Raw genomic sequence first — 20,806 nt, 5'->3', positions numbered from 1 at the left:
ATGCAACAATTCAAGTTGCTATGATCAATGACATATTTCTCTGTGACAGGGGTGAAACCAAATACAAACTGTCTTCCCTTGACACTTTTTTGGAGTTTATCTCAGCGCTGATTGGCTATTTTATTTATCTTTTTTTATATGAAGGGGGACCAAATGCTCGCTCGCTGGCTTCCCTTGCATACCTCCTTGCATTCAATACTACGGGCGGCAGAAATGTCATACCCTTTATGACCAGACCGCATGAGATAGATGGCCTACGCATACAGAGAAAGAGGGGCGCTGTTTTGCTCTCTTGGATACTTTCTCTGGTGAGATACATTCAACCTCTTGCGCATTGAAATAAATTCTGAAAACGCAGAGACGAAAAATACATTTGTTATTGGTACATTTTTGGAGGATTTTCTGGCTTCCCTTGCCATTCATGAATACACCCCACTGCTAAATAGCATCTGCTGACGTAGCCTCTTCCTCTCTGCGACTATGTTTGGTAAGAAAACACGTCTCCCAGAATGCACTCGCTACAGTCCCGAAACGTCCACACACACACATAGCAGTTCTTCAACGCCTCCGTCGGATGAGAGGATCAATTCTGCAGCACAGCGCCGTTACAATTTGCAATGGCTGCAGCTTTGTCCCGTGCTCTCAAATTGCCTGGTAAGAGACGCGTTGCAATTATTTGGGAAATAGATATGAGGGTTGATTGGGTGAAAAGGATGTTGTGTAGTCTTTGTACCAGTCGTGTTTCAATGTTGTTTTGGTGTCATTCTGTTAGTTCATGTGAGCTAGCTAGAACAGCCAGCTGTGGCTACAGTAATAATTACAGTAATGTTGATTGCAATAACAAAAAATCATGTTTTTATTTGTTTAATGACAGTCCAGAATTGAGAGATGAAATACGATACTTATTTTCAATGTTTGATATTTCGTTTCTTTTCAAGCTTTAATAGAAAAACATTGCATCATTCACAATCCTATGTGGCGCAGTAGCTAGCTACTGTACAGTACAGTAAGGTGCCTCATCGAAGTCGCTTGATTGCTCAGTGCTCACTGTCATAATAATGTTATAACGGATTTAGCTACTTGCTTAAATCTCGTGTTCAACAAATAACTACAAATAAGGCCATGTAATGGGGGTCATTCATTTAACTTGGCAATCATTGTCATGCCAAACAATGAACAATAGAGTCGGCAAGAGTACAAACAGATCTGGGACCAGGGTAGAACATAATTCATTTGGTGTTAAAATAAACAATATTTGAGTAACTTCCCTGTCCTTTTGGAATGCTTGTCGTTCTATCAGGCACCACCATGCTCTATCAGATCATTCTAGTTTTCACCTGGGCCTTGTTTCCTGAACAGATCCGTAGACCTCTGACCTGCAGTCAAATGACCAAATCGAGCGCTAGTGGCCTCAAGGGTGGAATGTTATTAATATTTTTCAGAATGTCATAATTAATAAACATTATCCGGTGTTTCTATGTCATAAGTTTTTGTTATATTTCAGTCTTCTGTGATATATTAAGTGTAATATGGGGATGCAAACTCGAAATGTAATACATTTCAACTCTATATCTGACATTTACTTTTAAGCCCATAACCATGTGAGTCAGGTGGATACTTTTGTTTCAACGTAGATTTGTTTAAGACTACCAAGAAACACTCTGTGTGACCCTGATTTAGCCCACTGCAGTAAAAGGTTAACCGTGTGTGTCTTTGTGTGTATGTCCCTCACAGGGAAGAAGGGCTCGGAGCTTGGAGAGTATGACCCCCTCACTCAGGCCGACAGTGAGGACGAGAGCGAGGAGGACGACCTGGTCCTCAACTATCCCCGCAATGGCCTGGGGAGGGGCAACTGCATGGGTACAGGTACCTCAGAGCTGAGAGGGAGCAGAACAGGGAGGCTCGTAGGGGATGAAGAGGAGGCAGAGGAGGAAGAGGAGGATGACGATGCGTGGAAAGAACGGCTCCCTGGAAAAAAGAGGCAGGAGAGAGAGGAGAAGGGCATGCAGTACTGGAGCCAGAGGGAGACAAACAGGGATGAGGGAGTAGAGGATGGAGGGGGGCTTGGGGCCTCTGGTGGCCCTGGATTGGGTGTCAGTGCCAGTGCTGACCCGGACGGGAAGAAGGCTAAGGTGAGGGGAGCCATCCGGGCAGCGTTTTTCCTGGTGCCTCTGGTCTGTGCCATGCTGGTGGTGCTGCTGTGTGCCTTTCTGGTGCCTTGTCAGCATGGGGAACTGGACAAACGGCCACAGTGGGAGAAAGAGCTGGGTGATCATGTGGGAGGTGAGTGTGGAGTCTAATGTATAAACAATACACATGAAACAGACTACAGTTTACCCGTATGTTGCTGGTTGCTGATACCAATACACCTCTCCCTCACAGCAGAGAAAGAGAAAACTACAGGTCAGGTCCGACTGGTCAGACTCTGAGTAGACTAGTGCTTTAGATTAAGATAAGCACACAGTCAACATTACAATAAAGTCAACTGTATGAGAAAGCAGTTGAGAACACAAAACTCAGATTTAGCTGACTGTCTTTGTCAGGGGGTGGATATTACACAGTCTGGATTACTATGATTACACATTACCGTGATTATTATAATAGCATATTAGCAAAGCAACCGCAGGTCTAGTTTAGTAAATAGTAGTTACAAATCGTTCCTGTCTGTAACAGTGGTTTTCTTCTTCTTCAGGTGTTACCCCACCTCCTCTTGCACTGTGGGATGTTGACAATGACTCAGTTGAGGATGTGCTAATAGGAGTCACTCAAAAGAGCAACAATACCCATCTCTCCCGTTCTGTGGGGAACAACAACGGTATCAAGCCCATCTCCTCACTGTACACCATAAAAATCTACCAGTGATTATGTAATATTAATCTCCATATCTAATCCTGCTAGCCCCAGTAAACTGCTGAGAACACACAATTTGCCACACGTAATAAACCCCACCCACCTTTACCCCCTTCTCTTTCTCCCTCTCTGTCTCTCCCAGAGTACAGTGTGGTGGCCCTATCTGCATTCAGTGGTGAGGTGCTTTGGAGGAGGGTCCTCAGGGATCCTGTGGAGTCCATCCAGTGTGGGCTGCAGTACGAAGCCCACCCATCACCACTGCCAGCAGGGGGCGCTGCCCTCAGAGCCCTCCCCAACAGCGCCATTCCCCTATCTGCCCAGAGAGACCGAGCTAGCGGCCCCGTGTGTCTGCTCATCGAGTCTGCACACCTCACTGCTGTCAACGGCACCACAGGTCAGACAACAACCACAGAAATGCATGGCTTTTAATGGTTCAGTTTCACAGCTACAAGCATGAACATTTTAGAAGTTGTGTAGATGTATTAATAATGTGTTGTAGTTAATAGTTTAATGTTCAGTAAGGAGTAACCGATTGTATTTTCCTCCTCAGGGAAGAAGCTGTGGTCGGTAGCACCAGGGGAGATCCAGTCCCAGGCAGTTTCTCTGCCAGATCTCCAAGGTGACTCTGTTCCTGACTTACTGATTGCCACTTTACCTGCTGACCAGGTATGACAATCTCTGGCTTGGCACCTATACATATTTATTGCTGTAATAACACAATTGTTACTATATAAATCATATTATTATTATTACAATATAGACCATAATCCCAAATTTTCAGAGTCACTGTGTTAACTACACTCATTTTCCAGTCATTCTAGAATACTCCCACCAAACTGTCTCAAACTTATTTTCAGGTGTCTGACCTCTCACTGCTCCTGCTGTCTGGGCTGACTGGAGCTCTGCTTGGACATCCCGTGACCTTTAACCTCACAACCTTTAATGTCTCTGGAAAGCTGATTGGTCCCCTGTTTCATGAGACACAGCTGGGGGCATATTACATTATATTTGGACTAGGTAAGGGATACACTTTATATCAAGCAGAGTGACTTTGAACAATCTGTTTCTGAAATGACTAAATGTCTGATAATGTATCTGCTATACTAACTCAGGCACTGTAGAGGCTGTATCCCTGGGAGATATTTACACTCGGGCTACTGGAAAAACACCCATATCCCCTGGTCTGAGACTGAAGGACCCCGGCTGGGAGAAGCTTAGGAAAACCAACTCCTCCCTCATACACATCTCCAGGTAAGGCTAAAAAAGTGCTCGGTTACACAATTACAATAGAGTGCGTGTTTGAACGACTGTTTGACTTTCTCTGTCCAGTGGAACTGAGCAAGTGGAGTTCTTGGTCCCCCTAGTGGCTGGCTTGTGTAACAACCACAACAGCCTGGACCCTATCTCCAACCTCAACTCTAGCCGCAGTGACTGGGTGCTGGTGTGTGGCAAGCTCTCCAGCAAGCTCTCTGTGCTGAGAGAGAAGGACGCACACACCGAGTGGACTCTTACCTCCTCAGCCATACACAGGTAGGAAATATGTTCACCATGATATATGGAGAAGTTTATCATTAGGGTGTATATGACTAAGCATTAAAAGGGATAGCTTCAAGTTTTATTGTCACGTGCACAAGTGCAGTGCCTTTCTTGCAACACTTTCCCCAGAAATACAGAAATCAATATATAAAACTATAAAGTAATACCCTATAATAGTGGTTTTCAAACCTGAACTAGCTCAACTACTCAAGGGCTTGGTAATTAGCTGACAAGTTGAATGGGGTGTGCTAGCTCTAGATTAGTTCAAATATATGGAATGACTGGGGATCCCCGAAGGAGAGGTTTGAAAGCCCCTGCCCTATAAAGTTATAGAACTAAAATAACCTGAATCATTTATCATTGTCTCAGTCGTCCAGCACCAGGCCAATTCAACGATGATGGAATCCCAGATCTCCTCATACAGAAGTCTGGCGCCCCTAGAATGAGAAAAGTATCATCTCTTCTACAAACACTTACACCTATAGCTATTATACTTCTCAGACAGTTGTACATATTTACAAAGATGGCCATCCATCTCTCTGTGATCTCAGGTTCAGGTGGTTGATGGAGCCAGTGGGCGTAGTCTGTGGGAGACAGAGTTTATTTGTCCACGCCTTGACCTGGAAGGTACCTCAATCATGACATCTGGTCAATCAGCTTTCCTTTTCTGGGCCGGTGACCCTGTCAGACCACCAAAGAACCTCACCAAGACAACTGTGAGTCCCTAGTTAAATACTTATAAGGAGCAGGAATACATTTTCTATTGGAGAACGTGTTATGTTGGTTCATCCTTCATAGGTATAGGCACAAGGGCTGGGGTCAATTCCAATTTCATTTGAAATTCAAATTAAATATTTGAATTCACTCATGAAGTGGATAATTTATGTTGAATTCAATTCTAATTTCAACAATCATCAAGTTATGGAATTAGACTGTTTGAACTGTTTGAATTGGAATTAGACTGTTTGAACTGTTTGAATTGGAATTAGACTGTTTGAATTGGAATTAGACTGTTTGAATTGGAATTAGACTGTTTGAATTGGAATTAGACTGTTTAAATTGGAATTAGACTGTTTGAACTGTTTGAATTGCAATTGTAAAACATTTTGGGAATTTAATATTTGTACATTTTCCAGTTAATGGAATTAATGAAGTTATTATTGAAAAATGTACTGCAGGATTTGTTTAAAATAATTTTAACTTGTATTTCTATATTTCCAGTATAACTAGGCTGTGTGAACATGGATGTGATGAGCCTGAAAGCCTGAGGGAATTTAATTTCTCAATTTAATTTGTGGAATTGTTGGGGATAATATTAAATTGGGAATTAAATTCTTGGAATTTACCTAGCATTGGAATTGAGAGGAATTGAATTATTTCTGAATTCAAAGACTGACTAGTCATTTAGCAGACACTTTGGATAATTGACTAACATTTAATTTTTATTAAATTAAATTGAATTTACAGGAAGAGAGAATTGAATTAGAATTGAATTAGTGGAATTAACCAAAACCCTGCTGCCAGAATGTTAACAATAGCCAATGTTCAGGTTGGCAGTTGGAAGATAGAAAGTCCCTTTTGGTGTCTCTCCTCTAATTAGTGGAATTAACCCCAACCCGATAGGCACAAATATGTAATCCTTTACCTATCGTACTATGGAGATCAGTAGTTGAAATCTATTTGAAGTCTTGCTCTGTTAACAGGTGGCACCAGGAGCGGTTCAAGCCATGCCAGTCATCCGAAAGCTCTACATGTTACATCCTGCATATCCCACAATCCTCCTGGAGCTCGCCAGCACCACAGACACCATTCTTACTGCTGCAGGTGATACGTGCTGTGCTGTATTTATTCTTTTATAATTGTGCATATGATTATGGCTGTTAATAGCACTGCTGATCAACTGTTTCTCCCCTTTTCTCTGTCTTAGTAAGTTACCAGGAGCCGCAGAAGGATGCCTCCTACATTACTGTGTCCTCCCGGCCTACCTCTGGCCTGGGGCCTGGGTCTCGGGTGGTGAAGAGCACGAGCCTCAGGGCAGCAATCACTGCTGGACAGATTGTGAGGCTGGGAGAGAGCAGCACCGCAGGGGTACCAGTCAGACCTGGAGTATTTGAGATAAACAAGTTCTTCAGGCGTCTCACCTTCAAAAACCATTAGGTAAAAAGTTGAGGGAACAGTAAGTATGTCCAGAATATGCTTTATATTACATGATGTTTGTGGTGTCTGTGTAGTTTCGGATGACGAAACACACCATTTTGTTTTCCTGTGTAGAGAGGAGTTATCATTTGCTGGTTCTACATGATCCGAGGGAAACCACTGGCGGGACCAAACCTGTGGAAACACCAAGTGAAGGAGATTTATCTCAAGCTGTTTACATTTCCACTTTTGTCCAAAGTACGATTTTAATTTCTATTATTACTCATCTCACTTGGCTGATAAATATTTATTTTGCTGTATTTGTATTATATGTGTATATATTATGAGTTGACTTATTTATTTATGACCAGTCCTTTTTATTTAATATTGAATTTAATATATCATTGACTATTTACCTTGTTTGGGGTGAATGGAAATCAAAATATGTAAGTAAGTACATAGAATAAACTTCTGGAGATCAAGCACAATGATTTGAAAGGTAGGGGTGTAGGTGTAAGGTGTCCATTGGCACCTCACTCGTTTAGTATAATTTTAATCTACAGAATGAGAGGCAATTACCCAGTTCATTCCTCCAAATACATTCTTTCCCCTCTCATATGCACTTTTTTGAATTAGGTAATTGAGGTCTGTGTTCAAGCAGAATTACCCAGTTATGTAAAGGGGGCCTGTACATATTTTGGCTGTGGGGTATGTTGAGCCATTGTTTTACATTCAGCATCACTACATCAAGAGAAATACTGTATTCGTTCCAACATTGATATCTACATATATTTCAGGATGTTGTGTATCCCTGAAAATAATCAGAATTCATGTAAACATTTAAGTTTTGAAAACAGCTCATAAAGAATAAAATGGCTTCTTGGCACAATTTACCCTGGGTATGCATAGGGACAGGGTAGGTTGAGCTGCCTTGGGGTAAGTGGGTGCTGGTGCTGGTAGATCAAAGTTTCATTCATGGAATGGGGGTGTGGTATTTTGTGTATCTGAAATGTATGTCTACAATCAGATATAGATCAGTCTATTCAATATCATTAACACTTCCATTTCATGACCAGTTGTCAGGGACAGGGATGTCGTTTCGATGTGCCAATTCATAGGCAAGTTCTCTGCATGAGGCTACATAGCCCATAAATGCAAAAAATATATCAATAATTGTGTACTAAGCCCACGAAACTGGTCCGCAAGATTCTTGATATGTTTTGCAAGCTCAGACTGACATCAGATAAGACCTTGTGTGCCTCTGCTACTTGGTCACATGATTAATGTTGTTGTATGGTTTCTTAGAAACAAGGGGTGGATAATCTAACTTTTATGGCTCAATATACCCCACTCTCCCCTACAGTATTCATTGATAAGGTACTTACTGAAAGGTTTACATTTCTTTAATCAATAACTATTGTAGTGATGATACATTATTACCGAGTGCCATGTGTGGTAACTGTGCATCTTATTGCTATTGGTACTTGTAAATATTAATATTGCTGAAATACTAGAAAACATTTACAGATCACATGAATAAATAAATGTACTGCTGCAATTCTTGCTGCTACAAATGTAGTGTTTTGTAATACAACTGTACTACGGATTCAGCTCCGTTCGCAATAAATTATCATAAAAACACTGTTTGTTAATTAATCATGAGAAATATTCGAGTAAAAGGAGGGCGCAGGCTCAGGGGCGGTGCTTGGGTGCATCCAAAATTATCTCTCCGCATTGCTACGAGCGTCAAAGGCGTGGAAGATGGCGTCGTTCTTGGTTCGTCAGGCCGGACTCTCGGTGTTGAAAAACAGTGTACCAACATTTTCTGGGTTTTATGCTAATGGCTTCGGAGAGGCACTATCTCAGTACCGAACAGTTGTGTACTCAGCATCAGGTGGTATTTTGCCAAAACCCAAGAAGGTGAGCGCTCTCTTGTGAAAATATGCGCAGGTCATTTATGAAATGAAGGGGGGATTTTGTGAAGGTGCCTGGAAGGTATTTGTGTATGAAAAAATGGCCAGGCAAGATGTGTAATTATACCTTATAACTTAATTAATTTATATAGGAATGTTCAATCTCAGGTAGGATCTCTGTGAGCCTATACCTCTCCATTTCACTGGAAGTGTTATAAATACATGCATGTTTAAATGTGTAAAGCATGCATCATGTAAATTATTTATGACATTCCATTTTTATTTTGGACTGTTTGTCATTGTGTATAAAATCACACAGCATTGCAGGCTAACATATGTTTTTGTGATGGAATTGTTGATAATTATCCAGACCTCATTTGGCCTTTTCCGGATTGCTGTGGTTGTGATCCCCTTCCTGTACGTGGGAACTCTGATCAGCAAGAACTTTGCTGCACTGCTGGAAGAGCATGACATCTTCGTCCCTGAGGATGATGACGATGATGACTGAATGGTCTGTATTCTCCAACATATATGACCTGGGTATGTATGTAGAATGATCAATAAAATCAACTTTAGAAAATGGATCTCTTAACATATAAGCAATAAAGATGACATTTGACCTCAGGGAAGGTGAGGCCTATTTCTGTGTTCTCCTTCAACAGAGCGTAATGTGTTGCCTCTGACAATGGGAAGACTTGTGACAGCTGAAAAGACTTGAGGATCTCAAACTCAACAAAGCATTTCTGGTGCTTCTCTCCCCATCCATTGTGATGTGTGCCTGCCTGGATACAGAGCTGTTTTAGAGAAGTGATAGGACTAATTGCTCCCTAGTGATAACGTTTACATGTACAGATAAGTCTTACTAAATAAAATAAATCGATGTGCAAGAGGAAACCCTTGGATCAGTTGAAGTTGCTTTTGATTTAGCCAGTGATATCTACTACATTTCTGGAAATATTTGTTCTGTTTTCAATCATTCTGGGTATATAGAATTATTTGGGAAGGCCTTAATCAGGTGACAGGCCTGCATAGGTGTCCCTATTTATTTGGTTTCTGATATAGGTTCTCTCAAACCTTTGGTGCTTTTTATTCCAACCAGTTACATTTGTTTTTGATGAACTGATCTAATAAAGTCGACCTTTTTGTAATGTCCGTCAGTGACATGTCATTCACGACAATTCAAACTATTCAGAGGCTTATCAACTAATAACTGGCATATTGCATTGGAGTGGGTACAGGGTAAACACAGGGTCCATGACAACCATACTGATATTCCTTGGTCTCAGCATCCATCTTCTGAACTTAGTGATCATAAGGGCTAGTTTGCACAAACACTTCTGTATCACATTAAAGCATCTCTACTGTGGCAATGCAGAGGAATAGCTTTGCAGCGCACAAGGAGAGCCTTCCGACTTCAAGTGGGGAGTAACTGTCCCATGACTGTTTTCACAAAATCAAAACATTTATACAATGAGGACTTGACAAGATTGGGTATCATGTGTATATTTACAGTTCAATAAGGGGAAGCCTCTGTTACACTGGACAAAACAGGGAGCAGTTCAATTGTCATGTCCAACATAAAATCTGGACAGAAAGTCTGCAGGGCGTGGTACCTCCGTCTCATGGAAATAGCGCATAATGTGGGTCTTCTGCTTCCAGACATTGATGGTCTCCTGCAGCTCCATCTTACCCTAAAAGTATGCAAAGAAAACATCACTCACCACACTTGATACGTGACCATTGAGCTTTGTAAATATTCTCGCCAAAGTTTTTTCTTTGAACGATTTGGATGCGTCACATGTAAAATGATGTAGAGCATGACAGCCCAGTTCTCGGTCTAGCAGTATAACACTAACCCACCGTGCCACTAACAAACTAGGCTAACTGCATGAGAGCAAATTGACTGATTGGGGAGGAGAGTAGACTAACCTTAATGACAAGCATGTCAATCACACGGGGGTCATTGACGTGTTTGTTCCTGTCAAACATCTCCCTCACTTTGTCTGTTCCCTGGCGAGCTGTGATGTCCAGCTGGAAGGTAGTCACTGTGGGACAAAACATAAGACAAGATGTCGTCCTATAAACGTCCCACAACAAGCTCAAAGAAATACACATATTAATACATTTACTTATCACACTCCCTACATATCAAATTGCTAATCATGTGGCCTATCTGCAAATGTAGGAAGTGTATTGTACTGTCCATTCATTTAAAAAAAGGTGGTTAATGACGATAAACTAGCTAGCTAGCTCATCGACTATCTATGTAGCTTTAGCTAGTACGCTGAACAAAAGTATAAACTGCAACATGCCACAATAAAAATAAAAAAATCATATAAAAAGGAAATCAGTCAATTGTTATAAATTAATTAGGCTGTAATCTATGGATTTCACATGACTGGGAATACAGACATGCATCTGTTGGTCACAGACACCTTTAAAATAAGAAAATTAAGTTAGGACGTGGATCAGAAAACCAGTGAGTATCTGGAGTGACTACCATTTGCCTCATGCAGCATGCCATCTTCACAGAGTTGAGCAGGCTGTTGATTGTGGCTTTTGGAATGTTGTCCCACTCCTCTTCAATGGCTTTGCGAAGTTGCTGGATATTGGTGAGAACTGGAACACGCAGTGGTGCACCAGCGCATCCCAAACATGCTCAATGGGTGATATGACTGATGAGCATGTAGACCATGGAAGAAATGGGACATATTCAGCGTCCAGGAATTTTGTACAGTTCCTTATCATGCGGAAACATGAGTTGATGGCAGTGGATGAATGGCACGACAGTGGGCCACAGGATCTCATCACGGTCCATTCAAATTGCCATTGATAAAATTCATTTGTGTTCAGTGTCCGAAGCTTATGCCTGCCCACACCAAGATGCACTCTTGTTCACATTGGTGACATCAGCAAACTGCTCTCCCACACAACACCATACACACACGCTGTCTGCCATCTGCCCAGTACAGTTGAAACTGGGATTCATCCGTGAAGAGCACACTTCTCCAGCGTGCCAGTGGCCATCAATGGTAAGCATTTACCCACTGAAGTCAGTTATAACACCGAACTCAAGACCCTGGTGAGGACGACAAGCACACAGATGAGCTTCCCCGGGACGGTTTCTGGTAGAATTCCAGCACAAATTTTGGTTGTGCAAACCCAGTTTCCTCAGCTGTCCAGGTGGCTAGTCTCAGATCCTGCAGTTGAAGAAGTCAGATGTGGAGGTGCTGGGCTGGTATGGTTACACGTGGACTGCATTTGTGCGGCCAGTTGAACGTACAGCCAAATTCTCTAGAAGAATATTGGAGGCGGCTTATGGTAGAGAAACAAACAAACTCTCTGACAACAGCTCTGTAGTTAACATGCCAATTGTACACTCCCTCAAAATTTGAGACATCTGTGGCATTGTGTACCGTGACAAAACTGCACATTTAGGAGTGGCCTTTTGCTGTCCCCAGCACAAGGTGAACCTGTGTAATGATTATGCTGTTTAATCACCTTCTTGACCGGTCGGGTGGATAGATTATCTTGGCAAAGGAGAAATGCTCACTAACAGTGATGTGAACAAATTTGTAGAACATTTCTGGGATCTTTTATTTCTGTTTATGAAACATGGGACCAACACTTTACATGTTACAATTTATATTTTTGTTCGGTGTGGTTGCATCGCGTGAGCTAAATCTGGCCCTAGATTGAAAGTATGTTAGCGACAAGATATGTAGCCAATGAGCTAAATAAATATGTAGTTAGAGTGCCTTACAGCTAGTTAACGTTAGCTAGCTGTATTTGCACGACCTTGACGCTGGGATCTAGCTCGTGTGGATCTAATACAAAGGGAGAGCTGGTTTTACCTGTGTTTGGAACCTCTCTGTACCAGGCACGATACAGTTCCCGAACTCGGCGCTTTGCTTCATCCAGATCCCTGCTGAAAATCGGTTTGACAACTTTAGCAGCACCAGCGGCTGTCCGGGTCGCCGCACTGGACGCCATGTTTGTTTCTTTTATCTTCTTCTCTGGTTAACATGAGTTAATAAATCGGATTTGAAACGTATTAGTGCCACCTAGCGTATAAGGGGAACCACTACTTCAAGATCTCAGCGCAAGTGACGTCACCGATCGAAACGCTATTATGCGCGTACCACCGCTAACTAAACTAGCCGTTTCACACCCGTTACTCCAGGACTAATAACCCAACATCAGTGCCCGACCTCACTCATGCCATTAGACTAGCCTATAAACCATTACGAGTTAGGCCTAGTACAGAGTTCTGAGACTAGTGTAAATCAGCTGAATATGGAGGATTCACACGGCTGTATAAACATGCATTTATTGCTTGTAAAACGAGGGTACTTTACAAAGATATCACATACCCTACATTAAATAAAGACAGTTGTCTTCTTTATCATCTCACAAGATACACGATACAAAAAAAAACATTGGCTCATTGACACAACACTAGACATTTTGTGGCACAAACAATCATGCCTACACAATGTTCGGAGGTTGGGAAAGGATCACAACATGCATCTTCTTAGCCTCATCAAAAATCTTTGCAAGACGACATTTCATCGAACTTCTACATGCAATTCTCCAGTCACAGAAGGCACTATATGAAACAGAAAGCACACATTCAAATGACTTGTATCTACACAGAGGAATGAGTGATTTCCAAGTTGGCTTCCCAGGAATTTACAGTACCAAACCACTTTCTCTGTATCAATCCCAATGGTAAATTGTTATAAAGTTTAACATCACAATGGAGACCCACATTGTAAGATGATATATTACACTGAATAAAGATACAAATAGGTTTGCGAAGTAAAATGCGTACAATGACAATCACCGAGCAACCATTGTTGATATACAACATTAAGGTCGTTCCACCTCAAAAAGCACAAGAAAAAGGCTTGAAACCCACCGTCTCAAACGGTCCTAAAATTGTTTATGTAGTTATTTGTAAGATATACGATTAGCATTCCTGAAACATGATTTTGTTTATATATAATTTGATCTCATAAATTAAACTAATTGATTGTGCCCAAATTGGACTAAACTTCTTCCTACCAATGAGCAAGGCCCCAAAAAATGCCAATACCACTCCAACATCTAGTATAGTTTCAGTTATGTTCAACAAGTTCCTTGAATATTCCAATAAGTGGCAGCTTTCTGAGAGAGCTATCCCTATGGTGCAATTCTCATATGAATACTTTTTCCACAAGTCCAAAACTTTGATGGAGAAATGGGCTAGGGACTAAAATGTGACAACCCTAAAAAAATACATTGCAGTCATGTTTTTCAATAAAATTATTAGGAAACAGCATTGCGATTAGTGAAATTTAGCATTAAATCCAACCCAATACCATTACAAAACACTATACACTGTATGTTTGAGACTTATACCATTGAAGACCATACTATTGAAACCATTAGACCTGCTATAGCTTAAATGGTTTTTGTTCACCAGGAATGGTCTAACAGGAACTAATCCAGACCTTTTTTGAAGGGAATAAACCTCACACAAGGGGGCAGTTTCCTGGACACATATTAAGCATAAAATGACAAACTCAAATTGCTTTCATAGAGGACTGGCTTGAAATCGAGGATGACCACACAATGTATTTTCATAATGAGCCACATCTATTGGTTGTGTTTACAAAGGAAATGTTGTGATCTATTCAATAAACACAAGAGACCAGAAAAATTGATGAGTGCGGCAGTATAGCAGGACCATGGCATCTAGTGGTCAAAACCTAGTACTTTCACACTACTTTATGGTAAATAATGCAAGTAACTTCAATTACTAATTTCTCTGAACAGGGGGGGATAAGAAAATAAAAAACATCACCATTCATAGGGAATACATTACATAGTATGGAGAAGCAGTACTCCAAGCAGCAACTTCATACTACTTGTTAAAACATAGAGAACTAATACTGTCTACTGGTTGTTGGGGTTGGATTGGCATGTGATGTGTTGTGTGGTGAGTTTGCGGGTGGCTTTTGACAATGTTATTAGATTCCTCATGTCTTACTCATTAGTAGGAAGAAGTTTGGTCCAAATCGGATGATGGGAACTATATTTATTGAACATTATGTGAATCTTTGAATCCTATAAAAAAAATATTTAAAAAAATGCCAATTTGGGTGCAATCACTTACCTTTCTCAGAGATCAAATTAAGTTTCAACAAAATAATGTTTCAGGAATGTCAATCTTTCCCATTGCCAATTACAGAAACTATTTTGGAACAATCTTGAGATGGTGGGTTTCATGGCTTGCTGAAATGGCATGGAATGACTCAGTCTGTACAAATCCACGCTCAAATGAAAATAGTTTTGATTTTGGCGAGAATTATATCCTGCTTCCTTATTCAGCTTTTGACAGTAGCCAACATGTAGACCAACTGTTTATATGTTGGCTACTGTCAACATGTAAATAGTAGGTCTACATTTAGGTAGGTATGCAGAGAAGGGTAATCCAGTGCTGTTTCAGGTCACAAATACATCACAGCAACAGTCTTTACACAAATAATCCAGTTTCTCAGACCAATATTTTCGTTCACTCACTCTCGCACATAAACAACAGAAAAAAGTTTAAAAAGTGCAGATTAAAATTTGTTCAACCCAGTGTAATATGACCGATCAGCTGATACTAGTCTATGCCGCTCATCGGCTGAATGATTGAAAGCTAAGGCACTTTCGTGGTCCCCTGTGCCGGCATCTTCTGGTGCGAAGACTTCTGCTCCTCTCCTATTTCAGTCAACATTATGCCCACACAACTAGAAAAAACAAAAAAATATTAGGCAATTACAGTTTCATCATAGAAGATCAATGTAATCAACTATTTCAAAGTTGTGTGAGCATGACTATGCATCTCTTAATAATGAGCTACGTCTATACCTCTCTGTGTCTCTGAGCAGAGCGCTTGAGGCGGTGTCTCAGTGTTCCAGGCTGTTGCCTAGTTTCTGGCCCTCCTGCAGGGCAACCATGGCCAATCTCAGGTGCTCCCTAAGGCTCTGGATCTCCCGCTCACTCCTGCGCTTCATACCACTCAGCTCCCCGTGCACCTCTTTATACCGCTCACAGGCCGACTGCTTCTCCTATAGGGGTAAGGGCACACAGACAGAGGTTTATCAGATGGACCAAGTATACCTCTTCCACTCTGGGCAGACATACAATGTTGGGATGGACAGAAGAGCCCGAGGACTTGTTTCTTTGCTCTTGTGATTAACTTGGAGCCAGCAACCACACAAGATAGCTTTGTTAACTTGTAGATTAACATTCCAGTTTGTGTGTAGATTTAAAGTAGTCTCCAGCTACATTGTTTAAAAACAAAACCGACACGTGTGTAGCTATGGGGAAAAATTCTAAATTAAAATTCTAGCCATATTAGCATAAACATGACATCAGTCAAAACAAAACATGGTATCAATAAGATATAACGAGCCACCTGTGATTCCCCACATGGCAGCTTGTTGTGGCTAATTACACGGTAACGGAATTATTCCGGTTTTATTTTTCACTCTTAAATATCTTCTCCAAATTAAGATTCAAAACATGTCTGCAGAAAGAATGCGGTGTCAGCTATGACATGGCACTGAGTTTATTTCGGTTATTGAAGTACAGTAAGTGAAGTGGATTTACACCTGGTAACTGAATTACGATAACGAAATTACATCATGGTCCCTGGCCCAGCGTCGTCCAGGTTTGGCCGGTGTTGGCCGTCATTGTAAATAAGAATTTGTTCTTAACTGACTTGCCTAGTTAAATAAAAAAATGTAAATAAATGTATTGTATTTGACTGTACGCTGTGTTCTACTCACTGTACTATCCAAACTTGTGAAATACGTCTATCATGGGCCGGACCAAATCTGAACCTATCTGCGAACATCAAGGCTAGGGTGGACTGACCAAATCTGAACCTATCTGCGAACATCAAGGCTAGGGTGGACTGACCAAATCTGAACCTATCTGAGGACATCAAGGCTAGGGTGGACTGACCAAATCTGAACCTATCTGAGGACATCAAGGCTAGGGTGGACTGACCAAATCTGAACCTATCTGCGGACATCAAGGCTAGGGTGGACTGACCAAATCTGAACCTATCTGAGGACATCAAGGCTAGGGTGGACTGACCAAATCTGAACCTATCTGCAGACATTAACATCAAGGCTAGGGTGGACTGACCAAATCTGAACCTATCAGCGGACATCAAGGCTAGGGTGGACTGACCAAATCTGAACCTATCTGAGGACATCAAGGCTAGGGTGGACTGACCAAATCTGAACCTATCTGCGGACATTAACATCAAGGCTAGGGTGGACTGACCAAATCTGAACCTATCTGCGGACATCAACATCAAGGCTAGGGTGGACTGACCAAATCTGATCCTATCTGCGGACATCAAGGCTAGGGTGGACTGACCAAATCTGAACCTATCTGCGGACATCAAGGCTCAAGCTCTGAACCTATCTGCGGACATCAAGGGGTGGACTGACCAAATCTGAACCTATCTGCGGACATCAAGGCTAGGGTGGACTGACCAAATCTGAACCTATCTGCGGACATCAAGGCTAGGGTGGACTGACCAAATCTGAACCTATCTGCGGACATCAAGGCTAGGGTGGACTGACCAAATCTGAACCTATCTGCGGACATCAAGGCTAGGGTGGACTGACCAAATCTGAACCTATCTGCGGACATCAAGGCTAGGGTGGACTGACCAAATCTGAACCTATCTGCGGACATCAAGGCTAGGGTGGACTGACCAAATCTGAACCTATCTGCGGACATCAAGGCTAGGGTGGACTGACCAAATCTGAACCTATCTGCGGACATCAAGGCTAGGGTGGACTGACCAAATCTGAACCTATCTGAGGACATTAACATCAAGGCTAGGGTGGACTGACCAAATCTGAACCTATCTGAGGACATTAACATCAAGGCTAGGGTGGACTGACCAAATCTGAACCCATCTGCAGACATCAAGGCTAGGGTGGCCTGACCAAATCTGAACCCATCTGCAGACATCAAGGCTAGGGTGGACTGACCAAATCTGAACCCATCTGCGGACATCAAGGCTAGGGTGGACTGACCAAATCTGAACCTATCTGAGGACATCAAGGCTAGGGTGGACTGACCAAATCTGAACCTATCTGAGGACATCAAGGCCTAGGGTGGACTGACCAAATCTGAACCTATCTGAGGACATCAAGGCTAGGGTGGACTGACCAAATCTGAACCTATCTGAGGACATCAAGGCTAGGGTGGACTGACCAAATCTGAACCTATCTGAGGACATTAACATCAAGGCTAGGGTGGACTGACCAAATCTGAACCCATCTGCAGACATCAAGGCTAGGGTGGACTGACCAAATCTGAACCTATCTGAGGACATCAAGGCTAGGGTGGACTGACCAAATCTGAACCTATCTGAGGACATCAAGGCTAGGGTGGACTGACCAAATCTGAACCTGAGGACATCAAGGCTAGGGTGGACTGACCAAATCTGAACCTATCTGCGGACATTAACATCAAGGCTAGGGTGGACTGACCAAATCTGAACCTATCTGCGGACATTAACATCAAGGCTAGGGTGGACTGACCAAATCTGAACCTATCTGCGGACATTAACATCAAGGCTAGGGTGGACTGACCAAATCTGAACCTATCTGCGGACATCAACATCAAGGCTAGGGTGGACTGACCAAATCTGATCCTATCTGCGGACATCAAGGCTAGGGTGGACTGACCAAATCTGAACCTATCTGCGGACATCAAGGCTAGGGTGGACTGACCAAATCTGAACCTATCTGCGGACATCAAGGCTAGGGTGGACTGACCAAATCTGAACCTATCTGCGGACATCAAGGCTAGGGTGGACTGACCAAATCTGAACCTATCTGCGGACATCAAGGCTAGGGTGGACTGACCAAATCTGAACCTATCTGCGGACATCAAGGCTAGGGTGGACTGACCAAATCTGAACCTATCTCTGCGGACATCAAGGCTAGGGTGGACTGACCAAATCTGAACCTATCTGCGGACATCAAGGCTAGGGTGGACTGACCAAATCTGAACCTATCTGCGGACATCAAGGCTAGGGTGGACTGACCAAATCTGAACCTATCTGAGGACATTAACATCAAGGCTAGGGTGGACTGACCAAATCTGAACCTATCTGAGGACATTAACATCAAGGCTAGGGTGGACTGACCAAATCTGAACCCATCTGCAGACATCAAGGCTAGGGTGGCCTGACCAAATCTGAACCTATCTGAGGACATCAAGGCTAGGGTGGACTGACCAAATCTGAACCTATCTGAGGACATTAACATCAAGGAGGGTGGGACAAATCTGAACCTATCTGCGGACATCAAGGCTAGGGTGGACTGACCAAATCTGAACCCATCTGCAGACATCAAGGCTAGGGTGGACTGACCAAATCTGAACCTATCTGAGGACATCAAGGCTAGGGTGGACTGACCAAATCTGAACCTATCTGAGGACATCAAGGCTAGGGTGGACTGACCAAATCTGAACCCATCTGCAGACATCAAGGCTAGGGTGGACTGACCAAATCTGAACCTATCTGAGGACATCAAGGCTAGGGTGGACTGACCAAATCTGAACCTATCTGAGGACATCAAGGCTAGGGTGGACTGACCAAATCTGAACCTATCTGAGGACATCAAGGCTAGGGTGGACTGACCAAATCTGAACCCATCTGCAGACATCAAGGCTAGGGTGGCCTGACCAAATCTGAACATCTATCTGTGGGACATCAAGGACATCAAGGGGTGGACTGACCAAATCTGAACCTATCTGAGGACATTAACATCAAGGCTAGGGTGGACTGACCAAATCTGAACCCATCTGCAGACATCAAGGCTAGGGTGGACTGACCAAATCTGAACCTATCTGAGGACATCAAGGCTAGGGTGGACTGACCAAATCTGAACCCATCTGAGGACATCAAGGCTAGGGTGGACTGACCAAATCTGAACCTATCTGAGGACATCAAGGCTAGGGTGGACTGACCAAATCTGAACCTATCTGAGGACATCAAGGCTAGGGTGGACTGACCAAATCTGAACCTATCTGAGGACATCAAGGCTAGGGTGGACTGACCAAATCTGAACCTATCTGAGGACATCAAGGCTAGGGTGGACTGACCAAATCTGAACCCATCTGAGGACATCAAGGCTAGGGTGGACTGACCAAATCTGAACCTATCTGAGGACATCAAGGCTAGGGTGGACTGACCAAATCTGAACCTATCTGAGGACAATAAGGCTAGGGTGGACTGACCAAATTTCGACATCCCTTGTCGGTCGGTGCTCAGTGGGTGAGGATGCTAGTTACAGTTAATGGAAAGAGAGGGGGCTCATGGGTAGGTTTAAGTAAGAGCTGGGAGAGGTGACATTAACGAGAGAGAGCGCACGAGAGAGGGCATGTCCAGACAGACATTTTTAACACGCTTGGTTTGACCACCAGACAAAGTAAAACAGTTATGAGCTGAACATAACATAATTCCAGTGGAAGGGAAACAGTAGCAGGTGACCCAACTTGTTTGTGACTAGAGCTGTGGCAGTCATGACAGTTTGTCAGCAGGTTATTGTCACGCACACTTAGTATCCCCAGGCCTCCAAGCTGCCTACACCTGATGTGCACCTTTGCAAAATCTACATCTAATAAATACATTGATTATACACTATCACAATAAATCCATTCTTTATTTTAGTCAGGTTGAAAGAAACATGATGTGAAGAAAATGTATTTCAGAACAGAATACGAGTTGATCTACTGCATGTTATCTAGCTATTACACTAGATTTAGACTTATTTGGCAATGTTAGCTGTGAATGATACAAACCTTAGAATGTCTTAGAAATCAAAACATATGGGCTGCATGTTGTGACTATAGGCTATTGAGGATTTGAGAAAGTAGCAATAAAAGCTTGTGCTCTGTTGCTTGCCTCAGTCTGCACAGCTGTTCTCTCAAGTGGTCATATTTTCACCCTACAGACTATTCTAAATTGAAGCTCGTCTTTACTAATATGTATAATTAGTTTAATTTAGAACGGCACATTATCAAATGGGAAGGAACAGGGGGAAAAGACAAGTCATCTGTATGCACTTGAATAGTGAATGGAGGCTGCGCGCTTTCCCACCAGTGATGATGGATAGGCTACTTCGGTTTTATAGCAGAGCATGTGCTTAATATGAACAGCTGAGAAATAAATATCACAACACTTATTTCACTCCATGCTTCACACGGTTTGAGGGGCATTCTCTCGCTGAGCAACAGATGATATTCTGCCCAAACTGTATGCCATGGGCTCCCCAACCCTGTTCCTGCAGCTACCCAGT

The 20,806-nt window shown here is 42.6% G+C and overlaps 3 protein-coding genes across 6 annotated transcripts in view; 1 reads left to right on the top strand and 2 right to left on the bottom strand.

Moving 5' to 3' along the window:
* Positions 1-501: 501 nt before the first annotated feature.
* Positions 502-9,581, top strand: LOC124015513 (protein FAM234B-like). Of its 4 annotated transcripts, none has more exons than XR_006835175.1 (15): positions 502-654; positions 1,735-2,283; positions 2,693-2,815; positions 2,993-3,244; positions 3,401-3,516; positions 3,708-3,867; positions 3,963-4,101; positions 4,180-4,380; positions 4,756-4,837; positions 4,938-5,102; positions 6,090-6,210; positions 6,314-6,543; positions 6,658-6,780; positions 8,806-8,975; positions 9,098-9,581. XR_006835175.1 is itself a non-coding variant. In XM_046330766.1 (13 exons), exons 1-12 carry the CDS (start codon positions 618-620, stop codon positions 6,541-6,543), a joined length of 2,175 nt encoding a protein of 724 aa, XP_046186722.1. In that variant the 5' UTR covers positions 502-617; the 3' UTR covers positions 6,658-8,163. The 4 variants fall into 4 exon arrangements, 2 of the variants coding, with proteins under 2 accessions (XP_046186722.1, XP_046186721.1); XR_006835174.1 differs by having other exon boundaries at positions 6,314-6,562; XM_046330766.1 differs by lacking the exons at positions 8,806-8,975; positions 9,098-9,581 and having other exon boundaries at positions 6,658-8,163.
* Positions 9,582-9,922: 341 nt separating this feature from the next.
* LOC124015514 (NADH dehydrogenase [ubiquinone] 1 alpha subcomplex subunit 6-like) lies at positions 9,923-12,459 on the bottom strand. The gene is made up of 3 exons (XM_046330767.1): positions 12,290-12,459; positions 10,365-10,480; positions 9,923-10,126 (listed from the first exon to the last, which is right to left on the bottom strand). Exons 1-3 carry the CDS (start codon positions 12,426-12,428, stop codon positions 9,995-9,997), a joined length of 387 nt encoding a protein of 128 aa, XP_046186723.1. The 5' UTR covers positions 12,429-12,459; the 3' UTR covers positions 9,923-9,994.
* Positions 12,460-12,746: 287 nt separating this feature from the next.
* LOC124015369 (TRIO and F-actin-binding protein-like) overlaps positions 12,747-20,806 on the bottom strand; it is a 31,456-nt gene continuing 23,396 nt past the window's right edge. The window contains exons 14-15 of the mRNA XM_046330542.1: positions 15,336-15,535; positions 12,747-15,214 (exon numbers count right to left, since the gene is read on the bottom strand). Coding sequence (XP_046186498.1) covers positions 15,374-15,535 — 162 coding nt within the window. The 3' untranslated portion in view covers positions 12,747-15,214; positions 15,336-15,373. The remainder of the gene's footprint in view (positions 15,215-15,335; positions 15,536-20,806) is intronic.

This window comes from Oncorhynchus gorbuscha, linkage group LG26, assembly GCF_021184085.1.
Source record: "Oncorhynchus gorbuscha isolate QuinsamMale2020 ecotype Even-year linkage group LG26, OgorEven_v1.0, whole genome shotgun sequence".
NCBI classification, from domain to species: Eukaryota; Metazoa; Chordata; class Actinopteri; order Salmoniformes; family Salmonidae; genus Oncorhynchus; species Oncorhynchus gorbuscha.
Note: the sequence above shows the minus strand (reverse complement) of the source record. Positions and strands in the feature narration are given on the sequence as shown.

Bases quoted from the DNA above. Each gene is read 5' to 3' on its own strand.
- LOC124015514 (XM_046330767.1), bottom strand. From the start codon at position 12,428: ATGGCGTCCAGTGCGGCGACCCGGACAGCCGCTGGTGCTGCTAAAGTT. The intron at 10,481-12,289 runs GTAAAACCAGCT...TTTGTCCCACAG, and splicing joins CAGAGAGGTTCCAAACACAG to TGACTACCTTCCAGCTGGAC. The intron at 10,127-10,364 runs GTTAGTCTACTC...GCATACTTTTAG, and splicing joins TTGACATGCTTGTCATTAAG to GGTAAGATGGAGCTGCAGGA.
- LOC124015513 (XM_046330766.1), top strand. From the start codon at position 618: ATGGCTGCAGCTTTGTCCCGTGCTCTCAAATTGCCTG. The intron at 4,102-4,179 runs GTAAGGCTAAAA...TTCTCTGTCCAG, and splicing joins TCCCTCATACACATCTCCAG to TGGAACTGAGCAAGTGGAGT. The intron at 5,103-6,089 runs GTGAGTCCCTAG...CTCTGTTAACAG, and splicing joins AGAACCTCACCAAGACAACT to GTGGCACCAGGAGCGGTTCA.